Source organism: Penicillium nucicola (genome assembly GCF_028828085.1).
Source record: "Penicillium nucicola strain IBT 29836 chromosome Unknown utg000003l, whole genome shotgun sequence".
Classification (NCBI taxonomy): Eukaryota; Fungi; Ascomycota; class Eurotiomycetes; order Eurotiales; family Aspergillaceae; genus Penicillium; species Penicillium nucicola.
In genome coordinates this window covers 629279-654003 of record NW_026643127.1, presented here as the reverse complement: position 1 = coordinate 654003, position 24725 = coordinate 629279, and the positions used below count along the sequence as shown (strand labels likewise).

Here is a 24725-nt window from a genome sequence, read left to right as displayed (position 1 = left end):
AGGACGTGGAAATTTACAGTATGGCCGCGGTGTCGAACCTGGTACGGAGCTGCTTGACGAAGTTCACCTCGTTGGTCTCCTCGACCTCCCTATCAGATCATGCAGAGGAGATATCCTCGCAATCATGGAAAGATGAGATGGGCCGACTGCGTATATGGTCGGCAAATATTGGCGCACACCAAAGGGGCCAATCATCCCTTGACTTTCGCCTAAGGGATGCATCTCACATAAAGAATCAAACAATCAATCTTCTTCAAGGACTTGAAGACCTCTTGGATGACTTGAAAGAGGTTCTCGAGGAAGATATAGACGATGAAGCCTCGCAAAATGTTGAGACACTGGAGGATGATGACAGGACCGAGATCCAGCAAATACACAAAGACATTGTCGACACAATCCATCATCTCTACCGTATGTCCATGATCATTCGGACGCCAGCGCATCACGACCGCCTTCTCGGAACCGATAAACTAGATGCGCAGCCTTTCAAACACTGGGCTCATAATCATGCTTCCAACAAATATCCCCTCGCAGATGCTGGAGTTCTGGAGTGTGTCAGTTCCGCAATGGCCTTGCAGAGAGCCATTCTAAAGTACCGCGAGAGACATCATATCAAACTCGGCCAGAACCTAGACGATATCAAAGAGGAGGATCGAAAATCAACAATATTATCGGAAACAGTCGCAACAGATATATGCCATGATCTGCCTCTCAACAATGACCTGCTCTCTGTGGCAGATACAGCTGAAACACAGACATCCTATGCAGGAACATTGATTGATGGCACAGGAGCCACCAAAATCCCATCTCTGCCCAAGGAGGGCGCCAACAATACTCCGTTTGAATGTCCTTATTGTTTCTTGATTATCTCCGTTCGAGACACGCGAGCATGGGCCCGCCATATCTTCCGCGACTTAATGCCGTATGTGTGCATTTTCCCTGGCTGCTCTGGCAGACTATATGAGAGCCGCAGACAGTGGTATAGCCACATTGAGAATACACATGCAGATTCGGTGAGAGCTCAAAGATTTGACTGCTCCATTTGCAAAGAATCATTCTCCACTGTGATGTATGAGCGGCACGTGAGCCGTCATTTGGAAGAGCTGGCTCTCTTCCTTCTTCCTCGATTATCTGAGGATGAGGAGAACAGTGAGCAAGAGACAGATGAAGAAGCAATGCATCTTTCATATGAGAAATCTAGTCAGAAGTCCGAAGAGCCATGGCAAGACCATGACGAAGTCAGTATCGGAGAAACATCACAGCAGCACTACCACGAAGAATTCATGCATGGATTCGGCACCGAACCAGATCTGAGTTACTTATCAGAAACTGCAGAGACTGAAGACCGCGAACATGAACATTCACTTTCAAACATCGGAATTATCAGAGATCCGACCAAGGAGAGCAAAGATGGCTATAATCTTACTGGAACGTCTCTCGAACGCTCAATTGGCCCTGATTATACTCCCATGCCTACGAATGATCGCCTTTTTATGAGGCGCGGTATACACATTTACACTTTACGGTTTCCAAAGCACAGTATTGGCGATGGACGTTTGACAGTAGGCGCAGTACGGTCGGTAATTGCCGAGTCAGTTGGCATAGAAAGTCAACAGATCATCATTGTGTTTGAAGGAAAAGCACTGGACGACGACGAAAGCACATGCAGAGCGATGGGGCTTACGGATGGAAGCCACTTCTTGGGTATTTCCCCGAAAGACGCTTCGCCGAATGATTCTTCAGAGGATTCCGAGTACGAAGGAAACGGCAAACAACGAACAAAGAAAAATACAAGCCCTTCTGATTCTAATTTATTAGAGTCCTCGGGTCCCGAAGGAAGTGAGTTTCAAAGGCTCACCGAGCTGGCCTCTGAGGAGCGAATCGAAAATATGCCAGAACAGACCGACAATTTACCGAAGGCGAAGTCGAAAGAAAAGCCTATCCAATTCAAAGATGTTATTGGGAGAAAGTTTACATTTCCATTTGAGTTATGTGCCAAGTGGCCGGTATGTTCTCTTCCTAGTCAGGCCAATTGTATGTTCGTTGACATCAGGTTCTAGGAAGTGGAAGAGCTTATCAGAAAATGTTTTCTACATATTGATTACGAACCCGTCACTTCCAATGTGGCGAAGGGGCACTATGATCTGATCGGTCCTGATGGCAAGGTCATTCTTCCACAGAATTGGGAAACAACCGTTCAACCTGACTCGTCCATCACTATGCGTATGTGGTCAACTATCGAAAAACAAGAGGAAGGCCCACGGCCATCTTCGTCACGCCGTTTGGGCAACCCTCGCAACCCACCCAATATCAAGCTGATAACGTCCCCGCTGGCGCAAGTGAATGTATTATCCGAGTGGCTGCAACAAGATATGCTTCCATTGGTCAATGAGTACGTGATGAACCCGCCAACTGATCTGAAGACGCGGCGTTTCGATTATAGACGATTGTCCGAAACGATCCTTGCACAGGTGATGTTGAAGTCGGATGGAATTGATCCAGACGGCGATGTAGCCACTCGTATGGCGCGCAAGGTGCTTATAAAGGATGCGCAGGCGGCTCTTAATAAGCTGGATTCAGTCCCAGGACTCAATTTCTCCGGTGCACCTCTGGTTGAAGAGACAACGAAGATCGATTTTCCTAAGAAGAAGAAACATACGAGCCCAGCCTCTTCTCATCGATCATTCACAGAAAACGATTTGGATCATTTTGATCATCTTCAAGATCTATCGGAGATTCTACTACCGGAGAGTCAAGACCACGGCAATAACGAGAGCACCGTTGCACCTGCAATTTCAGAAAGAGCGGACCCATCGATTGTACCGTATGTAGCTGAAATCAATATCCTGCGCGACAACTACGTGGCTCTCCGCGCAAAGATAAAAGGTTCACCCAAGGGCAGCAAAAATATGACAGAAGATTGTTTCAGTCTCATCAGGGCAATGAACCGGGAAATGACGAGGTTGGGGGAGTTTGAATACCCAACACGCGCTGAAGACGTTGAGGCAATGGCTCATCTAAAAGAGTTGCAAAGGATGAAAGATCATTTGCATGTACTTGCAGGCCTTGAGATAGACAGGTCTTCCAAGAGACATCGGCACAACCAGCGGGATCAATGAAATGATGGCCACGGGCTCTGATGGTAGCTTATTGTACTGACAGATTCATCTTCTCCGAGGCTCCCATGATTTCTTTCTTGCTCTCCGTCTTTTCCTTGTTCATCAATCAATCGACAACGTTGGGTTTGGTTCATCAATTGAACCTAATCCTTAACATTCTACATGACATGTTCAAAGATTCAGTAATTTGTAGATTGTTCTTGTTCATGAAATAAAAGGGGAAGTATTCGGCGCTAACAAAGGAACTCCGCCATTATAGGTGATCAATTGCCCAGGTTTTGAGCTTCACACATTTTCGGATAAAGCTTGCCACTCTTCAGCAGTTGCTCGTGGGTTCCACATTCCGTAATTCTACCACCATCGAACACGCAAATAACATCCGCATGTCGAATAGTAGACAATCGATGAGCAACTGCAATTGTGATTCTATCACCAACCGAAGCCGCTTGGTTTAGCGCGTCTTGCACAATCCTCTCTGATTGCGTATCCAACGCGCTTGTCGCTTCATCTAAAAGCAAAATGCGTGGTTTGCGGAGGAGCGCCCTAGAAATGGCAATACGCTGGCGTTGTCCACCAGAGAGCTGCGTGCCATTGGTTCCGCAGCGAGTGTTGAGTCCATCAGGTAAAGAAGAGATAAATTCCAATGCGTTTGCTGCTTGACAGGCAGCCTCGATGTCTTCGGTAGAGATTTCTGAATTTTCTTTGGTCGGTGCTCCCATCGAAATATTCTCGCGAATAGTGCCGGGGTAGAGTGTGGGCTCCTGCTGTACAAGCGCCACCTCATTTCGATACAGCCACGGGTTCAAGGAGTCAAGCGCTGTGGACCCAATCTTTATTTCTCCGGCTACCGGGTCATAAAACCGCTCGAGCATACTAATCATAGTACTCTTGCCGCAACCAGATGCGCCCACAAAAGCGACGAATTGCCCTTTTTTGATCTATACCAAAGGAGTCAGCACTTTGTATGAACACGCCATGTTTGTCTTATCTAGTTGAGTAGATCATAGCGAAGGACAAGAGGGATGAATGGAATACCTCAAGGTTAACTCCACGAAGCACGGGGATATGCTGTCTCAGTGGATAAGAAAATTGTAACTTCTCTAGACTGAGAGTTTTGAAGTCTCCCGGACCAAGCTCACGATTCTCGGCAGTTTCTCGAATAGTCGGCTGGAGTTGTTCAAGCCAAAATATGTAATTGGCTGCGCTTGTCGCTTTGGTCATGCCTAGAAGAATGTCAGCTGCTTGTATCATCAAAAAAAGATTTACACCCGACTTACTGCTTGCAAAGCCAAATAGTATCGAAGCTTGCTGGCCAGAGAAAAACACACCGAGGAAAGTGATAAAGAAGTTGAGCATACTCAATTCGCCGAATGAGACGAGCCGACAGCCATACCTAGGCAAAGAAAATTCAGTGTCAGCTTTCAAAATAAGAAAGTAATATGCCGTGCGATATCAGAAGGCAACTAGACTCACCAGAAGCCAAGAGCTAGGAAAGAGTATTCAACACTCTGGGTGAATGCAAATGGAAGCATGATAAGAAGAAGTGGTTTCGTAGATCCTGTGATCGCGTAGTCCAGCTCTTTGGTATAACGATCCAAGACTGACGTCTCGATCGCTAGTGAGGAAACCGTTCGGATAGCAGTTACAGCCTCAGAGGCAATTGACGCACTAGAGGAAAATCTTTTCGAGATCTTGTGATCCATGGCAGATTCCACTCTAATGCGAGCATATCCAGAGGCTAGCATTGGTGGCAGCCCTGCTAAAACAATAACAAGGCCAAGCTTCCATGCATAGATCACGGCTAAAACAGAGCAGGCTAATACGCTTACCACTGCAATCAGTATAAGAGCAATATTAAAGCCCATCAGCTCAAAAATAGCTTGCGGATAAGAATCAACTCGGCTGATCAAGGCGCCCGTAGTATTTTCAGGACGGTCAAAGAACTTCAAGTCTTGCTTTAGTATGTCGCTGACCAGTTGCTTCCGGTATTTGTGATTCATCGCCTGTCATAATCTTAGTCAAAGAAAGTCATCCCTAGTAACTTTGGGATAGACTTACCTGTGCCACATTGTTCGATGACCAACCAACTAGGAAATAAACAACTAGGGAACCAAGTCCCAAAACCAGGAACATTAAGGCAAAGAAATTGCCTTTCTTCACCATATCTTCCCTAGTGTGATTGAACACCTCGATAAACCTTGACATGAGAATAGCTTGACCAGGAAATGAAGCAGCTATAACTTGGTCAGCTTTAGGCTCATTCGCTAGGTACAAGCTGACTCACCTGCTGCCAAACATCCAAAAACAAGGGTCAGATAGCTCCACTTGAGCTCTGGGGAGGATTTGACCAGTCGACAGATTGTATGAAGAAGTCCCACACTTTTCCAGTTGTCGAAATCATCCAAGTCAACCTGCTTCACGTAGTCCGTGGTCTTCGACGAGTATAGACTTGATTGGTGAGTCGGCTCCAATTCCTTATCGTCCATGGTCTCTTCCTCAACTTCCTCTGAATCGGCCAACTTTTCCTCATTCACCGTCAAATCCTGAGCCCGTACAAGTCTTCCATAGGCGCCATTCAACTTCAACAATGAGCTATGCGTGCCTTGCTCTAGAATCCGGCCTTTCTCTATGACGACAATGTTATCAGCATCTCGGATAGTGGCCAATTTGTGCGCAATAGTGATTGTGGTGCGGCCTTGCGAAACATTGTTCAATGCCCGCTGGACAACTTCCTCGGCGTGGGGGTCAAGAGCGCTAGTTGCTTCATCGAGAAGAAGAATCCGGGGTTGAGAGACAACGCTGCGGGCGATTGCGACCCGCTGCTTTTGGCCCCCAGATAGCAGTCCACCTCTCTCCCCAATAACGGTATGATATCCATTTGGTAGATTGGTAATAAAGTCGTGAGCAAACGCAACTCGAGCAGCTTCCTGCACCCGGGCTAGCTTATCTGCGTCAGATTCATTCTCCCAAGGCGTACCAACAAGACCATTCGCGATATTCTCAGCCACAGTGCCAGCGAATAGGACAGGCTCCTGTTGGACAAGTCGAACCTACTCTACTGTTAGTCACAGTGCTAGGGAAAAGAGCAGGGGGTCGAACTTGTTGGCGAAGCCATTTAAGATTGAGCTGTTCAATAGGCTGGCTGTCGAGCTTGATCGTCCCTGATAAAGGATTATACCACCGCTCAATGAGTCCGATGATGGTACTCTTGCCGGACCCGCTAGCACCGACAAGTGCAGTTACTTTGCCAGTCGGAATACGCAGCGAAAAATTGTCTAGCACTTTGATATCTGGACGGGCAGGATAGGCGAATGATAGATGTTCAAATTCAATGTTACCTATCATGTGAGGGAGTGTCTTCCCTGATTCATCGAATGGATTGATGAGGGAAGTTCGGTCGATGAGCTGGAACAGCTCTGAAGCCGCACTGGCGGCGCGGGTAAATTCAATCAAGTAAGGCGCTATCGCAGTCAGGCTCGAAGCCGCCACAATAACAGACATGAGTACACTAGGAAGATTAGCAATTAGTGAAACTTTTGGTAACGAGAGGTCACAAACATGAAAACGTCACCGGAGTTCTCAACTTCTCCAGAGGCTATCATTTTAATGCCTTGCCAGAAACACAATCCAAATCCTGCATATATAATGCAGTATTCAGTCGAGAACATAAAGCCAAAAAGAGGGCTTTTCTTATTCCCAAGTTGGCGTGTAGCTTGTAGGAATTTGTCAAAATCTCCGACTAGTTGAGATCGAAGATTGAAGGCGTGGACTGTCCGAGAACTGGACAAGATACTTTCTGCAAAGGCTCCGGCTTGTGCGTAGATCTTCAGGATATTTGTTTCAATCCCGGCCTCAAATGTGGAAACAATGCCGATCACGAGAAGCGTGGCGGGAGCAATGCAGCAGCAGATAAGAGTCAGTTTCCATTGAGCGACAAATGCCAGCACAAAAGCTGATATAAAAGCCGAGAATCCTTGCACCACGAGGCCTAGCTTCTCAGATATTCCATTTTGGATGAGCTTCCCGTTTGAAGTAGCTTGCATTGCAATTGAACCACTCATTCCCGAGTCGAAGAAGGCAATCTCCTGGCTGAGCCCTGCTTTCACATATAAGTAGCGGATGTTTCGTGTGATTCGATAAGCGGCAAAAGTGAAAAGCGTGCTGTACAAATAGGTGCAAATGAACCGCGCAAGGCCGATGATGAAGAAGTAGAGACTAGTCCTGGATTAGCTATTTGTCTCTATCGCAGTAAGCTTGGGTCATGGTATCAAACCAATATAGATATACCTAAGTCTGGCGGCATCATCTCGAAAAGAGGAAGGATCCTTGTCGCCTGAAACATAATTGATGATGAGTGTGATGAATTCGCCAAAAACGAGATTAACAAGAGCCATGCCAACACCGGAACCAAGTGCACTGAGGACAGCAATGAACTGCAAAGAATACTCCTTTCTCGCACCATAATGAAAGATCCGCTTCATGCTATTAGTATGCCGATATGCCATGAAACATTGATGATTGCACATACCAAGTAGCTGCGGAAAGCGCTAGTCTGTTGCTCTTCTGGTTTTTCGCCAATGGAGACTTTCTCTGTCTTCAAACTGCTAGCCATCATGAGGCTCGATTTGGGGCTTTTTCCAATAAATCACAGATTCCGTATGGGTCCTGCACCGACTGGGTTTCAGAAATTCGGTGATAAATTTCGCGCCTTTGTCATACAAAGAGTGTGAGGCGAGTCGGAGAGATTCTATATTTGAGAGATACTATGAAGAGCAAGTTTAACCAGACAGGAATAATACGTCTTTCTTCTTGCCTTTTATCCATTCTCATTTTCAGTATGTAGGTCTACTCATCTATGCTTGGCATGGGGCTGCGGAATGCTTGGCATGGGCAACGGAGCCTCCGTCGCGCGGGTGGCTATATCGCCGTCCGCGGGCTCCGACAGAGTCGGCGAGCCAGCAACCACCCACAAAGTTTCCAAGGTTGAAACCGCTTTTACGAGAGCTTCTGCTGATTTAGAAACCTTATGTAGTTTATCTAATATGGTATCCTATAACAATCTTGGGTATCGATAATTGCCCAATGTACCGGTGTATGTGTTAGTAGAGAAGAGACGGGACATACAGAGGCTAGATAACGTATTTCGATTAGGCGTGTACGCCATAAACGGAGGCGATAAATCTGTAGGTCTTCTCTTTACAGTGGTAAGTCTCCTGTTTCAGACGCATAGATCTGCGTTTTATCAATTCCCCAATATCTGCTTCGTTTCTAGGCATATTTCATTCCTGTATAAACTAAATAGATATACCTCTTGTTAGTTTATCAGATACGAAAACAAAGAATCTGTGGAAAATCGATATGCGAACTAGCAAGGGGCAATGTGCTCCAATTCAACCTAAGTATGAGTCGAGGCGATGGCCATAGATTTCGTTATTGGCCTTGTACAGAGACTCTCCGATAGGTAGGTATTTGATGACCATAATGATTTCTTTCTCGCTTATTACCACTCTGGTATACCAAGCCATGCCCGCCGATATTGCGGCGTGGCAGCGCGCGTAATCCGACAGATATCCTTCATTTTTTGGGAGTTTTCGGGCGTCGGTTATCCTTCATTCTCTTTTGTGGCAGCTTAATATCATTAGATATATATCTCATGCGGAGGAAAGCAATCAGGAGTATCGCAAATATCTGCCTATTCATTCAATAGTCTAGGGCGCACCGGTCTACTAAATATCCACATTTCTCGGGGAATAACCAGCTGTCGCATCGTTATTTAGCGGAACAAGTTTCCTTCCTATCACTTCGTCCGTATGTAGGAACGAGTCCGGCCTCTTCTGCAGAGGTTATCCGGACCGGTGGCGTGCAGCAAATCACGATTACCCCTCCACTATTCACACGTCAGACAATAATCATACACTGCCTGACTTCCGCTACACCTGGGCATACATCAAGCTCATCTTCTACGTGTTTTCTGCTTCCCGTGCAAATCAAAAAATTGAATTTCCAGGCGGAAGACGTATCCTACTATTCCGTCGGGGCCTGACGGTATAGATCGTGTAGTGGGTTCAAGCGCCAAGGGGACGGTCAGCGACGCGGTCCCCCACTTCCGGACTGCGCTTGCGACTCGCAAGAAGCACGATAACATACTAGAAAGTTATGTTAAAGGAACCAGAATGGGATGACAAGCTGTCCTCTCCAAGTGAAAAGGAAGAAGGCACTGAGAGTGCAATATAAGGCGAGTGGCTTAATACTAGCAACAGAATAATTTAAAAAAATTTAGGCAGTGAAATTGAATTCTTTCTACGTATATGATGTAACTAGCCAGAAACTCACTGGTCGTGAGCGCTACCCATATACCCATATACTATTTACGGTTGGCCAATGACTACGGAAGACGGGATGCGCGGGCTCCGGGGGCCCCTAATAATGAAACTCCGTCCAAGCCCATCAATTCTTTGACAGTTTTCTTGTTTTGCAAATACGCATATTGTGGCATTTATCTTACATTTTCCCGTGAAAAATGTCCGAGGAATCCGGGGACGCTACTTTCCAACCTGCAGAACGAGCAGTAGGAGCCCCGCGCAATTTTAATACCCGTTATATTGATATGCAAACTAACTTAATTTCGAAGTGTGATCGATGTCGCAAGCGAAAGGTCGGATATGTGAAACGGTTAGCATATATCACAGTATCTTACGTTTAATCACAGGTTCGGTGTGATAGAACGTTCCCTTGTTCAAATTGCCGATGTACGGGAGCAGACTGCAAGGTTACCAGCCATCTTGACAAGCAGAAGCGGTCGCGAGTTTTGATATCAACTCAATTGTAAGCTCCGACGTCTCTACCATGGCAGTGTCATGAGCTTATCCTGATCTGCTCTTTAGCGAGGAAAAGATTGATCTCATCGAAAAACGGCTGGGTCGTTTAACTCGTCTTGTTGAATCGGCGACCACGGATAATATAGTAAGATCGTCGCGTACTGCTCTCGATCACCAGACTAACTTAAATCTTGTACATGCCTTTCGCAACATGCCATCACAGAGTGCGTCTATGATCTCCCCTACCACAGAGAGGCCTGATAAGAATGCTCAATCGTCCAATGATCCGGTTGGAGCACCGCCGAATGAGATTGCCGACAATGTAATCCTAGCCGAAGGGCTATCTTCACTCACAGCTCATTCAACATTTGCTATTGATTATGCGCGCAACGTCGTCGACTCGAATCAACCCATGGGGCAAAATAGCGAGGAGATTGGCAAACTGCTGGACACGCTGCGCCACATCACAAATGCATCCAACGACCAGCGTCTTTCATCAAAGCCTTTGTTTCCCTTGGTACATTCAACACCCTGCTCAAATAGGGAGCATTATGATATGCCCCCATTGAGAGCTGCTGTCCAACTCATACAAGAAGCTGAAGGTACTCTTCACTGCCACTTGTTTATCACTATAGATTAATTGTTGTTGTGCAGTCAATGGGAACTACGTATTCCGTGTGATGTGTTATTTACTCGGCCCGCGAAGTGTGTCGGACCTGTGTTTGAAGGTATACTTTTCTTCCGATTACTCTGATGCAGAGTTCATCATTGTCAATGCGACTTTGAATTGTGAGTAGTTCAATTATCAGAGACATACCAGTCGGGCTAATATGTTATTTAGGCCTGTCAGGTGAGAGAGTTACCAGTCAAGATGATGCTGAAACCCACGATGAGCACAACAAACTGGTCTTGATGTGTCAAACGAACCTCGAGAGGGCACTTTCAAAACTTACTCTATATATCAAACCTAGCTACGACATGGTCCTAGCTCTTGTTCTAGGGGTATCCTATCACCAATCGCTATGGTTGTTATCTTTGCGCTAACATGAAAGCCCTAGATTTTCTATGCTCTCAACGTGTCGAATACGTCTCTAGCCTGTGTCTTGGTAGGAGCAGCGTACCAATGCTCATATTCCCTTGGATTCCACACTCGCTCGAATACTTCAGATGAGCCTTTACACGAGTCAGATCAGGAGCGATTGCTTTTCTGGGCGGTCTACTTTTCCGAGAAGACTTTGTCTCTTCGACTAGGACGTTCTTCTATTATTAATAGCTGTGATATCACAATTCTCTCAATGGAAGGTCTGAAAGCTCCAAAATCCCACACCATTTGCTACGCATATCAGATGGTGAAGTTGGCTAGTTTGTCGGGCAGAATTTACGAGCAGCTTTACTCGGCAGATGCCCTTCGCTCGAGCGAAGATATGCGAACTCACCGAGCACTAGAACTTTCCCAGGAGCTCCATGGATATTGTGCAGAGGCTCGCGATGCAAATGTTCGTTTACCGAAATCTCTATTCGTCTACTCTTGACCGGAGTAATGAACTAACGAAATCAAATTCCACCCTACAGCAAATTTGGGCTCAATCAACTAGAGAAAATTCTGAAAAAGAGCAGATTTACTTCATCTCTGCATCTGACGAGGTTCTACGCCTTTCAATGTTAACTCTGATATACCGAGCTATGCCTCCAGAGCCCAATTCCGGAACAACCCTCAGTTTGGGGTGCATTACCTCTGCTAGATGCGCGCTTGAATCCCACCAGGCATTTGTTCAGGGGCTTGGAATGCAAAGCTCCTCGTTTCATCTATCTACTTATGTTAATTGGTACGTATAGATAGCCCCTGGGTTCTAATAATGCCAGCTATATGAGTTTCCGTACTGACATTTACACCTCCAGGACGATTTTATTCACACCGTTTGTTCCTTTCATCGTGCTATTCTGTCATACTATTGAAACACGGAATAAGGAGGATTTGAGACGAATGCATACATTCCTCGAATCGATCAGCGGTGCCTGCCAACATTCCACTGCAATTGCCAAACAACACCATCTCTTTGGCGTATTTTATAGTGTAGCGTTGCGCTACATTGAGTTGGGTTTACCATCATCTCCCATGGAAGAGGAGCAGATGAAGCTTAGGAGCGAAGTGAATGCACATTTGAGCGCATTTGGGCTATGGCCGCACACCAATGATGTAACTAGCCACCACACAGAGAGAGCCAAAGCCTCAATGTCATCTGTCTGCGAGAGTATAAAAGTCTCCGAGGAGAACAGGGCTGCCGAAGGAATTAATTGGGTGCAAGATCCGGGGCTTGAACGCTGGTTCTCTTTCAATCAACAGATGATGGGGCTATTCGAAGCTAGCGATTTGCCATTTTGAATGTTCTTGTTCTTAGACTTTTAAATTTCACAATATGTAATTTTCAAAACATCGTTATTCTTGGGACATCTAGTTCTAGTAGACTATTATGGCATGTTCATTCACGAGACAGTTTTGATCAAAAATTCGACTAAGCTTAGGGCATACATACAGATATTAGTCAAATGTCATTACCTACTCAGGCCCACTATATTGGCGAAAAAGTGCAGTGGATAAAGACATTTGGTAGGGGATGGGTGGGTAAGTATGCACTCATCCAGGGTTGGCTTTATATCACCTGGTAATTTTATGCAGCCCGTAGGACAAACTGAAAGGCCTGGTAAAACCTGGTAGAAGTACATCGCTTGATACCATGCTGCTCTCATCGCATCCACACTTGGCAACGGCATCACGGAATTCTCGGAACGCGAAAGGCGGGTCTTGTTGACGGCATTTACGGAACATCCCCGACACCCAAAACAAGGTATACTATTCTAATTGTTTTGGTATGACCTATAAATGGTGTTCTGTAGTTGACTGGACTTCTTCTGATTTATAAATAGCAGCCACAGTGTCTGCGAAAACCAAACAAGCGTCGACTACCAGTATATCCAGTACATGCCGAAATGCTTTTTGAGATAGTTCTCGATACCCTGCAGTCTTCTGCGTTTCTGATCATCATAGTTGTGGTTCTTGGCCTTGCTATATATGACGCTGTCCGTGGGCCACAGTCCATCCCGGATTTCCTCTGATCGGCACTGACACGAAGGATGGTTATTCTCGTGGATTGGCCAAGGCCCGACAGCAATGGACCGCCCATGGAAAGGAACTTATTGACCAAGGTCTGACACAGGCAAGTGCCCGAGTCTTCGAATTTTGCGACTGTGACTGACGTTCTTCCTAGTTCACTGGTTGCTTCCAGGTCTTCACAGAGGTTGGACCCAAGCTTGTTCTACCCAATCGATTTGCGCACGAGATACGCAACCACTCTAGTTTTCATTTTGGTAGTGCCGTATCCGCTGTGCGTGAAGAAATACTTTGTTATTATTTTAATTCATTCCGAAGCTCCGTCTGATGCATGAATTAGGAATTCTTCGGATCGTACCCTGGATTCGAGCCCTTTGCCTTGGACAGCTCGTCGCAAGTTGTCATAGATACTGTGAAAGGCAGACTTACACAATCACTCAGTCAGGAATCTCCTTTAACCTCTCACTCGAAGGCTTAACTAATGCTGTTCGCTCCTGGTTTAGACCTCATTGTCGAGGAGCTCGCGGATGAAACAAGCAAAGCTGTCGACGAGCTTTTCGATAATCCGGAGAGTAAGTGACTTGTTCCTGACGTTTTATAACTCCGTGCGCTGAGATTCCTTTACAGACTGGACAGAGATTACATACAAGCCGAAACTATTACATTTGATATCCCGCATTTCCTCACGCGTCTTCCTCGGCCCGGGGCTTTGTGAAAATGGGGAATGGAGAAATATCAGCACAGAGTACGCCGTTGCTGCTTTCGTTGCCGCGCGCGCCTTACGACAGTGGAATTTTGCCCTCCGCCCTATTATCCACTGGTTTCTCCCGGAGTGCCGGCAGCTTAGAGCTACACTGGCGCAGGCGCGAAGAATTCTGAAGCCAGTTATCGAAAAACGCCGCGATGAAAATCGCCAGCGACACGATCATGGACAAGGTCAATTCAAGGTCGCCGACACTATTGGGTGGATGGATGAGGCAGCTAGAGGGCAGCCTTACGATGCTGCAGTCGCTCAAATTGGCCTCTCGCTTGCTGCCATTCACACGACGACCGAAATGGTAAGCGGCCTCATCAGCGACCTGTGTGCCAATCCTGAGTACTTTGAGCCCTTGCGCGAGGAGATAGCTTTGGCTATAGCAGATAAGGGTTGGTCGAAGAAGGCACTACAAGATTTGAAACTTATGGATAGTGCAATGAAGGAGTCACAGAGACACCACTTCGGCGATGTTGGTACGCATTTCCCTTTCGCTCTTTGGGTACAGCAATTTGCTAATAAACCATCTGCTAAATCTAGCTGCAATGAACCGTATGACTGTTAGCCCCGTCACGCTGTCAGATGGTACCCAGATTCCGAAAGGGGCTCTGACAATGATTGGCATCAACCAGATGCATGACGCAAGTGTGTTCCCTGAGCCTCATAAATACAAAGGCGACAGGTTTTTCAAAATGCGTCAAGAGCCTGGACAGGAACAGCGTTGGCAGTTTGTCTCGACTGCACCCGAACACCTTGTCTTTGGTCACGGCAAGCATGCTTGCCCAGGAAGATTCTTTGCCGCAAATGAGATTAAGGTTGTACTGATCTTCCTGCTCATGAACTACGATTGGAAGTTCACCGCTGAGGGCCGTAAAGTGGACAAGTCTTTTGGCCAGGAGACAGATACTGACCCGACTGCCAGAGCAATGATCAGGAGGAGGAAGAAGCAGGGTGTGGTTTTGTGAGTCTATGGCACGACATGTATTTCTTTGCAAAGAATATTCTGCATCACATACATTTATTTACGAGTTGTGTTACTTGATGCGCGCATTTCAGGTGTGATAGGGGTATAACATGTGTCTGCGTCCGAATTTTCGCTCAATATGATTTCTCGTAGCAGAAAAGCCCTTGGATTTTAGCGTTGCATTGACCTTATCGTTCATGCATGCTAGGAAAGGGCTTGCTTCCTTGTCATGCTATTCCACTGGAAAATAGCAATCATCTTGTGAAGTACTTTTTGTAATGATTATCTCAAGATGCTTCCGTAAACTATCGTGGGATTTAATTGAGCAAAGTGATCTTCATAAGTCGAAGGTTTTTCATCAGACAGTGCTCTTTTCTTATGAGAGTAAAAGGCAGACTCACATGGATTCCATAAGAGCGAACGAGAAACATGTGAACAATGGAAAAAGGGAATTTATGGAGCCACTCACTCATTGCACGTCCAACGTAGGTATCCCTGATCCTACTGGGTGCCCCAAAAACACACAATCCCCTGCTCAAACAAGAAATATACATACCCACAGCTAGTCGGGAGAATTTAAGCGAAACTTGCATTATGATGGCCTCTATTGTCAAAGTCTAGAAAGCTTAGCCAAGCTGCCTAGTCACGACACATAGGCAATTATTAGGGACTTGCTGGTCTCAATAGTGATGGAAGCAATTCTCAATTTTTCCATGTTGACTACTGACCGGAAAGAAAGGTGATTGTTGTAAGTACAAAGCTCATGATGTACGTAAATTGGTAACACATAACCCGCAAAAAATGTGGAATATGTAGTAAAGATATAATTTCCGGGCTTGCTTTTGAAGACATCTAGTTTGATGGGTAGAAGATCACCTCAGAGCCAAGATGAATGTAAGGGCGATGTGGAACAGGTCCCAGAGAAAGATGCACTGGGCTTGTTTCGCGCGTTTGAAATGCCTCCATGAAGTCCGTCGAGACCCTGAGAACTCTGTCCGGCCGTTGCAATGTTCCTGCATAGCTTGTGTCGTAAAATTAGTTTGTGTGTCAAAGGCTAGTTGCGCGCGAGTCCCCGGATCTCATCTCTCTGAACATGACTCAAATGCGGTCCAAAATCATCCAGCTGACAATCAGTTTGAATAGCACATCATTCGGAATCCTCGGCATAAGGATTCACTCCATCGGTGGGCGGACCAGCAAAGTTTTCATGTCCCCATACCCAGTACCATAGTGCTGAGATAAACACAATGCCCACGAATACAACGGCTGCGTAATTCATTGTGCCGACAGTGACATTTTTGTAAGTCGGCATGCAGAATAAAGGAATGGCCAAGAGGGTCCACGCTAATAAGTGAACGTTAATGAAATACAAGCGCATATGGCAAAGGGGAAACGAACCAACGGTAACAATGTTGCAGAATGTGCCCAGATGACCAAGATGAAAACTACCATGCTTGATATCTCGACGGCGCCGTATGATGAGCGATACGGCCACAGGGCAGGCATAGCTGAGAGTCAGTAGTATAATACCCACACCGGAGAAGGCACTGAATGCCGCGCTAGATCCAAAGTAAACTAATCCCAATAGAATTTCCATTATCATGCCTAGCATCATGGCATTGAGCGGGATATCTAAGCGGTTGTTGACGATCTTCAACCATTTAGATCCAGGAATTGCGCCGTCGCGTGCGAATGCCCAAGTGCATCGAGATGTAGCTGTTGCACAGCCAACACCACAGATCAGGCCTAGTACCAATAATGGGATAAGCAAGCAGAAGGCACCGATGGAACTGCCAGTGGCTGATTTCAAAGTCGGCGGGACTGGCTGGCCTGAGGCGATCAGGGCACTTAGATCCGGCAGTACGAAACAAAAAGGAATCAAAAGTGCTAGACCGACTATCATATTAATCCCCACGGTCCCCACCATGGCCTTGGGTACTTGAACAGCGGGCTCACGCACCTCCTCACACATTCTGTGTAAGTTACCACAGGTTAGCACAAGAAGGGTTAAAATCAGACGGGATCTTACGAGATGATCATTCCCGTGGCTGAGGTTGCCCACGAAGCTTGCAAGAGCCCGACACAAAACGACCAGCCCGCAGGCCAGCCGCTCAGCGGCTCGAAATGTGTGAAAACCCAGTCGGCGGAGTGTCTGCCCTGCTTCGCAAGAACCAGGATGCAGACGATGATTGAAACGACCCCGGCTATAGTTAGAAAAATGGCGAATTGCTATAAATCGAACGGGTCAATCAGGTGGACATGTAAGGAAGGAAATGATACAAAAAATTGAGGTGAACGGGGGCTTCGAAAAGGATTGAGAGGATGTTGAATGTACTGACCTCTATCCAAGGCAGCCATTTATTGCCAAACGTCGGAACTGCATGGCATAGAAGGGTAATCGCCAGAAATATTAGGAACACGTGGTAAGCTTCGAAATGGTCGGTGATGCCGACTCCGGGGGACTTCTCAAAGACATTGAGACTTGCGATGAAAAACTGTGTGGTTGAAAAATTGACTGACAGTGTAATCATGATTTGACCAGTTGTGTAAGCCCAGCCGCAGATCCAGGCAAATATATGCCGGCACCAGGGAGGTGACAAGGCAAATGTCTGGTAGTAGACACCACCGGCTGTAGGAAAAACCGAGGTGATCTCTGCCAGCGAAGCAGCTACGCAGAGAATAATCAGACATACAGCCACCCATCCCCAGATCACATTAGCAGTACCTCCTCCGGTCAATGGGTACGTGAAGGTGGTTGAAACTCCGTAGGGAACAGAGGATAGGATGAAGCACATAAAAACAACATTCCAGGTAGATCGATTCCGGCGGAGCTCGGCAGTGTATCCTAGGGTTTCAAGGGTACGATCTGCCAGTGCTTGATCGTATACTTCATGTACAGACTTATTGTTTTCGCTGTCGGCTGGAAGTTCCCGTGGAGGTTCGTCTTCGAGGGGTTGCAGAGGAAACATGGCTGCATATGGGAAGGGCAGACGCCAAATTGGTGCAAGGATGAGGCTCAGAATGCAAAAAATAGGTCCAAGGTATGTGTTGATTTTTAAGATGCGCTTGGGCAGTATTTCGAGCTTACAATTGCATGGGAAACTGGTGCAGTGGTGGTAGTCGTGACAGATGGTTGGTTGGGTTTGACATGGAACGAAGGAAGAGATAAGAAGGGAAAATAGAGGATTTTTATAAATTTGCGAATTATTGTTCCTGGGCAAATCTCCACTTGAGTTTGGCTTCCGATGGCCAGTGGATTTTTTGTTTCATTGCCTCTCCTCCAATCAGTACCATTTAGGATAGTAAAGTCAAGAATAACCAAAAGATACGAGCGCTAGCAGTGGATGCATACGGAGAGTTCCGAAGGACCTCAAGTTTCTACCTACGAGAGACAATATCCGTTTTGTACTAGTTCGCTGTCTATTCAGGCTTTTCAACGGATGCTCTTGGACTGTAAACTCGTGAGACTGCATTACCTACTGCACCCTAGAACGAAAGCTTGACATCTACCATCCGCACTAGCGGTTTCAGATCCCAGCATATCCATGGACTACAGTAATGCGCAGATAGGTGATCCGTTGATACTTGTGGACTCGTGCGTGAAAATTGTAAGGCAGAGACATAGTGCGTAAAAAATTGCTCAGAAAGAACTTCCTCGAGAAACGACATATTTTCAAACCTGATATACGTATTTTTTCGTATAGCAGAAGGTATGATGCGCTTCAAGTTGAATAACTTAAATCAGGAGAATAGCGAGAATGAAATGATCCCAGAAGCAAGCGGCATTGGCTGATACCCTCTGAGTGCTTTCGACGCGGACCCTCCAGATGTTTCACTAGTAGATTGTTTTCTGGCTCACTGACATCAGTAAACCTGGCAGTCTAAATTTTCATGAGCAGTTCCAGCATGGACTCATGATTGAACTGCGAACGAACATGGTTAGGCTCCAGAGATTCGTTGTGGGCAAGTAGATAGTCGGAGGCCGCGGAAACCGAGCCACCCAATCAAAAGTCTAGTGGCAAAGTGAGTCGGTCAGTATATCGACGGAGTTGCGGGCTCTGCGGACCCGATGAACTCTAGTTTATGGGTCTCCTCTCAGCCAAGCCGACATGCAAACGTTCAGAACACAGCTTTCCAAGTATGGTCGACACATTCCATATTGGTTCTAGTCGGGTATGTTGTTGTTTCTCGTCCTTGGACCGCTACAGGTCATATGCCCTGCAACATATGTATCTTGTATGATCGAAAACTACTAAAAGAGGATCAAAGTGAGCCAAGGTACAACTTATTGCAGCATCGAAAGGACTTCTGCCGCTCTTTGTTATTAATTTTCATTTACCAACACACAAGACTATGATTCATGACAATCTAATACTTGATCTCGATGTTCATTGGGCTGGGACAGTCTGGCTATTCCTTACTCAAATGCGTAAGGGAATGGGGGTTGTAATCGCAAATCGAAAGTCAGTAAGTGTTTGCTGACTTGCAATCTGCAGGACGAAACCCCAGCTATAAACAGACCTCATGATCATCTACGATACCTGGGGTGTAAGAATTAGCTACTACGCTAGCCGCAAGCCTCCATAACTGTCTATGAACTTGCGCCCTTCTTAGCTTGATGACATGCATACAAGCGCAGCATCGACAGAAAGATATCCTTGAACCTGACTTCTTGGCTGTGTTCATGTTGACGATTGTTTCTTCCTCTCTTTGCCTCATCAATATTCTATCAAATATGACGGCCCTGCTCAAGCGCCGAGCCTGTAGTGTTGTGGGGCACCAACCTTGGAAGCTCATCGAGGGTTGACTAATTCTTAGAAGACGAGGATCATTAGTCAACCCTCGATGAGGTCTCCAGGGCTAGCTATAAAAGGATAAAGCTCTCAGAACTACCCCCACTGGTTGCAGACAAGACTACGCTAGATAGTCACGGACTGGGTCTCTTGGGCGGACAGAGTGCGATACTTGATGTGGTAAGAGAGCATGACTGCCTGGCTGCAGCCATAATAGCCTTTTCGGTTCGAATTTTCCCTGCTAAGCTCTCCTAGTGGGTCGTAACAAAAGCTACATTACGACTATAGGAAGCGAAGGAACATCAATGCTATTTATTCCTTAATTCATATTTCATAATAATCCTCCTTAATATAGCATCAGATCATCATTCGTAGACGTCATCTGCCTATCGCTTCCTACCTGACCTATTATTGGGTTTTATTGCCATTTATCGACCTATCTACTTGACCAGATTGCCATCGCAGCATCTCAATTTCAATAGGCATATTCCCCCCTAATGGACAGTTAGCAAAATCATTTCTGCACTCAAAGGATCTCCAGATCTCCCATCAAATAGTTCAAGTTTCGACTAAGCCAATCTCTTTTTTATTTGTTGCCTTCTGGCCCTACTCCGAGGTTATCTCAAGTGCAATGAAGATATGTTTTGTGCAACATACCCATTCATCTGGCTCTACATAGGCATTCCTTTTGGTGGTGCCATGTTCATTACGAACAATAACGACCAATAGATTGTGTGGCTCCAAGGCAATCATGACTGCACGGGCAATTCCACACATTTTGCTCCACTCAATCGGAAGCCTTGTCCTAGTAATTCCGCTTCAATAATGAAGAGATTCTGAGGCTTGAAATATGTGGCTCGTATAATGGGCGACAAGTGGCCTGTATTAAAATAAACAACAAGGGCGCTGGTTCTATCGCGACTCAAGAAGACAGCACTACCGTGTGATCCTTGGGAAACAAGCTGAACTTATTTCTCAGTAGCCAGAGCTTCAGATGTTTGAATTGGTAATTGTATTTTCACCAGTTTCATGATAAACAAAAGATCATTCATTCATACTAGTCTAAACCCATCTTTCTCGGGGCTTGAAGCATTCGAGCCACATCATGATGTTCATTAATACGAGCCAATGAAAGCGGAGTTCGGCCAGAAGCGTCCTTCGAATCTATGTCTGCTTTGCTAACCAGAAGTAGCCTAACGACATTATTATATCCAAATTTAGCAGCTATTGAAAGTGGAGTTTGGCCATGAGAGTCCTTCGACTCTATATCTGCTTTGCTAGCCAGAAGTAGACTGACGACAGTATCATATCCATTTCGAGCAGCCAAGAAAAGTGGAGTTTGGCCATGAGAGTCCTTCGACTCTATATCTGCTTTGCTAGCCAGAAGTAGACTGACGACAGTATCATGTCCATTTTCAGCAGCCCATAAAAGCGGAGTCCGGCTATAATCGTCTTTAGAGTCGATGTCTGCCTTGCTAGCCAGAAGTAGACTGACGACAGCATCGTATCCGTTTCGAGCAGCCAATAAAAGTGGAGTTTGGCCATGAGAGTCCCTCGACTCCATATTTGCTTTACTATCCAGAAGTAGACTGACGACAGTATCATGTCTATTTTCAGCAGCGCATAAAAGCGGAGTTCGGCTATAATCGTCCTTAGAGTCGATGTCTGCTTTACTAGCCAGAAGTAGACTGACGACAGTATCATATCCATTTCGAGCAGCCAATAAAAGCGGAGTCTGGCCATATTTAGTGCCCTTTGACTCTATATTTGCTTTGCTAGCCAGAAGTAGACTAACGACAGTATCATGTCCATATTGAGCAGCCCATGAAAGCGGAGTCTGGCCATATTTAGTGTCCTTCGACTCTATATCTGCTTTGTTAGCCAGAAGTAGGCTAACGACAGTATCATGTCCATATTCAGCAGCTAATGATAGCGCAGTTTGGCCATCTTTAGAATCCGGGATATCCACTTCCACGGTGTCATCCTTGAGGAGCTTTTTTATGACAGAATCAAGACCAAAGAAAGCTGGAATGAGAAGTGGTATGGGATCCATTGGAAGATATCCTTCTGTCTCGTCCATGTATACATCTGTCCAGGATTTTTGCAGTTTCGAGCCTGGGGCGCAGAGATGACACGCTAACGTTTGAATCTTGTCTTGGCAGGGAAAACAGGCTTCGCGAAAGTGATCCGTCCAATAAAGTGCTGAATAGTTCAAAAGAAGATCTAGACCAGCTTCTGCTGAAGTAACATAAATATGCCATATGCACATCTCTGAAATGACCTGGTGTGACCTTTTTGTCGAGAATTTATGCTTCCAGCTGTTGGAAGACTCGATATCAATTGGCTTTGATGAATCCTGGACTAGGAACTCCTTCACAGTTTGATGCAGAAGGTAGACTCTCTCATTGACGACGACAAGCATCAATCCACAGATACTTCGTAACGTGTCTTTGAAGCTTTCAGTGGATTCGATTGACTCTGCTATGTCATCAATGGACTGGCCCTCCCTTTTCAGAGCCATGGCAAGAGATAGTTCGTCCACGGACATTGGCCTTTTTGCGGCCAAAACAATGTGCAGTAGACGCTTCGCTGCCATGTGATCTCTGCCTTTGCTCAAAATCCGTTCGTAGGCATCATCAACCGTTTGAGGGAGCACGATTTCACGGACTTTTCCTTTGTTGAAGCCAACAAGATTTTCAACGTAATCCATCGTAAGAGTGACCCAAAGATAAGTTCGATGCGGTATCTTCGTGAACTTATTTCGCAAAAATTGGCAGTTGATTTCATCTAATCTTTTGCGAAGAGAGATGTCTTGAACTCTTTTCTCGATGACCAGGTTGATTTCGACTGAGATTTTCTCCGATTCGACTTCGCCCTCCCCACTCAAGTGAATTGTCGGCATTTGGCCCTCCAACTCTCGAAAGTCTTCGATTATGTGGCCGTAGGGCCTGCTTGTCAAAAGGAACTTTAGCTTGTCGCCATTTTTACCTCTCAGGTAGAGGTCTGCTATGGCTTCGACAAGCTGCTTTCTTTCATCTTCCTGACACTCATCCAACGCATCTATGACACAAATGATCTCATCGGAGTCATTTCTCGAGGTGACTCTGGTGAAAATATTCCATAGAGTGTGGAATGACTGAAGTAGCCTTTCACCTTCTCTTTCCTGTTCTTCCAGAACAGAATCTGAGAGAAGCCAGGGCTGAGCCAGGAAGATTTGATGTAAGATATTGGCAAGCGCAATTGTGGACCTTCTCTGGTCTGGATAATCGTCACGAAAGAAGAAGTAACAGACTGTCCTTTTTTCGGCAGGGAGGACTTCGTCGACCAAATACTTTGATAAGACTGACTTTCCACATCCTGGGTCGGCTGAAACCCACAGAAGACTGGAATCTTTGTTCTCTTTCCATTCTCGAAAGTGAGAGTGGTCGGTAAACCATTCGCATGTCCCGGCTACACGCTTGTCAACGCGATCTTTTCTGTCTTCATACGGACAGTTATGGAGCAACTTGAAGAATCGGTTTGCTTTCTTGTTTCGATCCGAAGTTGTTTTCTTGACTTGATGCTTTTCGAGCGCTTTTTGAATGTGGTTTGTGATCTTTTCTGTGTCTTGCTGTCTCTGTGCTGCATTAAGAAGCCAAGTGGATTTTTGGACTTCAGTTTCTTGGCTTTCGATGCTTTTTGCCAAAGTGTCCCACTTTTCATGGATCAGATTGTTGTAAAATCGACGGGCTGTGTTCTTTTCCAAGAAACACAACGCTCGAGCTTGAAATTCAAGGATTTTGCAATAAAGCAGTACCAGCGCTTCTTGAAATTTCTCCATGAAATTGCCAGATAGATTGGCGTGGTAAGGGAGGTAGAGATTTTCCATCATCTGAAGACGAGGAAGCATGCCGGAAATCTTCTCTAGTCCATTCAGAAGCTCGCTATCTTGGTCTTCGGCACGGATAAACAACTGCAGGAAGATTAGCTAGCCGCTCTTGAAAAAGATATGTAATCGCATTTTAAGGCTCACCGTGAGAGAGAAGGTGATACTCGCGCACACTATTGCCGCTGGGGGACTCGAAGATGCAGCCGAGCTGACCAGATCTTTCAACACCAGGATATTTCGAATCACCCGGCCTAGCTGCTCCCTGACTTTGATAGAATGATCGTTGAACTGAAACACCAATGCCCTCTTTTCAAGTTCTTTGACTTTGACATCAAGAGAGTCGTGAAGCTGCTGGGAATCTTTTGCACCATGAGATTCGATATCCAAACCAGAGGCTCCAACAATCTTGGCTGCTTCTTCCAAAATCAGACGCATATGTTTGTCTTCGGAGAGCTTTTCCCTAGCCTTTGTCCACAAGTCATCAGTCTTAGCAGGCAAGACTGTTTCTCCTGCATTCACTATAGGAAGAGGGGGAACATCGCGGTTTCGCGGCTGAGGGGCACGTTCTGTGTTGTCAGGTATCGATCCCTCCTTCGTTCGACGCCCCTTCTTACTAAACAAACGCCAGGGCATTTTCGTATTGTCGAGCAAGGTTCCAGTTATTTTCGGATTGAGAGATAATATGAGAGATTCTCTTTTGGATAATACCTAGCAGACTTAGCTGAAAAGTCAAGTGCCTCGGCCGTTGGCGCCTAATCATGCACGCATTGGGGGCTGGGTAAAATCAGTGTGAATGCATGCGCAGGGATCCGAATTCACCCAGTTAATTGATGGTCAGAGATGCAGGAGCGAAATAGAGAGTCACCTGCCTGTATCACTTAGCCGACCGGATATTTTGAAATGTAGTGCCTTCAGTCATCTTTAGAGTGGATAGTGAGGATGAACCAAGAGTCCTCATCTGGCGCCTCTTAATGCGAACAGCCAATATGATCCTTGCTACTACCCGAGGCAACTTTTGTTGGAAGTCCTCAAACTATGAAGCGTATAATTGGGCAAGAAGCGTTAACTTATAGCACAGAGAAGACCCGGCATGGGGGAGCTTCTTGGTCGTTCCTCATAGCATATAATTGCTTCGCTGCGGAGCATACGTGCACGCCAAAGCTCAACATGACCATGTTAGAGCCATACAGAAATAGTTCCAGCCATATACAACGAATGTTTATTGAAAATATGAACGGACAGACACATCGAAGAAGGCACAGGCCTTATACACCAAGATGGAACAACAAAATGAAATGAT

At 46.0% G+C, this 24725-nt stretch overlaps 6 protein-coding genes across 6 annotated transcripts; 3 read left to right on the top strand and 3 right to left on the bottom strand.

Moving 5' to 3' along the window:
• Window positions 1-20: 20 nt before the first annotated feature.
• On the top strand, window positions 21-3119 carry N7511_003828 (uncharacterized protein; the record flags this gene model as incomplete). The annotated part of the gene is made up of 2 exons (XM_057126253.1): window positions 21-2006; window positions 2061-3119. 2 exons carry the CDS (start codon window positions 21-23, stop codon window positions 3117-3119), a joined length of 3045 nt encoding a protein of 1014 aa, XP_056985143.1.
• Window positions 3120-3382: 263 nt separating this feature from the next.
• N7511_003827 (ABC transporter ATP-binding protein) lies at window positions 3383-7731 on the bottom strand (the record flags this gene model as incomplete). Its single annotated transcript, XM_057126252.1, has 10 exons — window positions 3383-4057; window positions 4155-4342; window positions 4397-4512; window positions 4593-5122; window positions 5178-5353; window positions 5404-6169; window positions 6219-6627; window positions 6678-7334; window positions 7407-7552; window positions 7648-7731. 10 exons carry the CDS (start codon window positions 7729-7731, stop codon window positions 3383-3385), a joined length of 3747 nt encoding a protein of 1248 aa, XP_056985142.1.
• A 2417-nt stretch (window positions 7732-10148) lies between these two features.
• N7511_003826 (fungal specific transcription factor domain-containing protein) lies at window positions 10149-12320 on the top strand (the record flags this gene model as incomplete). The annotated part of the gene is made up of 6 exons (XM_057126251.1): window positions 10149-10539; window positions 10592-10726; window positions 10779-10939; window positions 10996-11433; window positions 11510-11763; window positions 11837-12320. The coding sequence occupies 6 exons, from the start codon at window positions 10149-10151 to the stop codon at window positions 12318-12320; spliced, it is 1863 nt and encodes a 620-aa protein (XP_056985141.1).
• A 605-nt stretch (window positions 12321-12925) lies between these two features.
• N7511_003825 (cytochrome P450) lies at window positions 12926-14765 on the top strand (the record flags this gene model as incomplete). The annotated part of the gene is given in 6 exon segments (XM_057126250.1): window positions 12926-13019; window positions 13031-13164; window positions 13204-13368; window positions 13387-13486; window positions 13674-14276; window positions 14341-14765. 6 exon segments carry the CDS (start codon window positions 12926-12928, stop codon window positions 14763-14765), a joined length of 1521 nt encoding a protein of 506 aa, XP_056985140.1.
• A 1146-nt stretch (window positions 14766-15911) lies between these two features.
• On the bottom strand, window positions 15912-17733 carry N7511_003824 (Amino acid/polyamine transporter I; the record flags this gene model as incomplete). The annotated part of the gene is made up of 4 exons (XM_057126249.1): window positions 15912-16108; window positions 16163-16737; window positions 16794-16993; window positions 17104-17733. The coding sequence occupies 4 exons, from the start codon at window positions 17731-17733 to the stop codon at window positions 15912-15914; spliced, it is 1602 nt and encodes a 533-aa protein (XP_056985139.1).
• A 2881-nt stretch (window positions 17734-20614) lies between these two features.
• Window positions 20615-24058, bottom strand: N7511_003823 (uncharacterized protein; the record flags this gene model as incomplete). Its single annotated transcript, XM_057126248.1, has 3 exons — window positions 20615-23509; window positions 23570-23991; window positions 24040-24058. The coding sequence occupies 3 exons, from the start codon at window positions 24056-24058 to the stop codon at window positions 20615-20617; spliced, it is 3336 nt and encodes a 1111-aa protein (XP_056985138.1).
• Window positions 24059-24725: the final 667 nt, after the last annotated feature.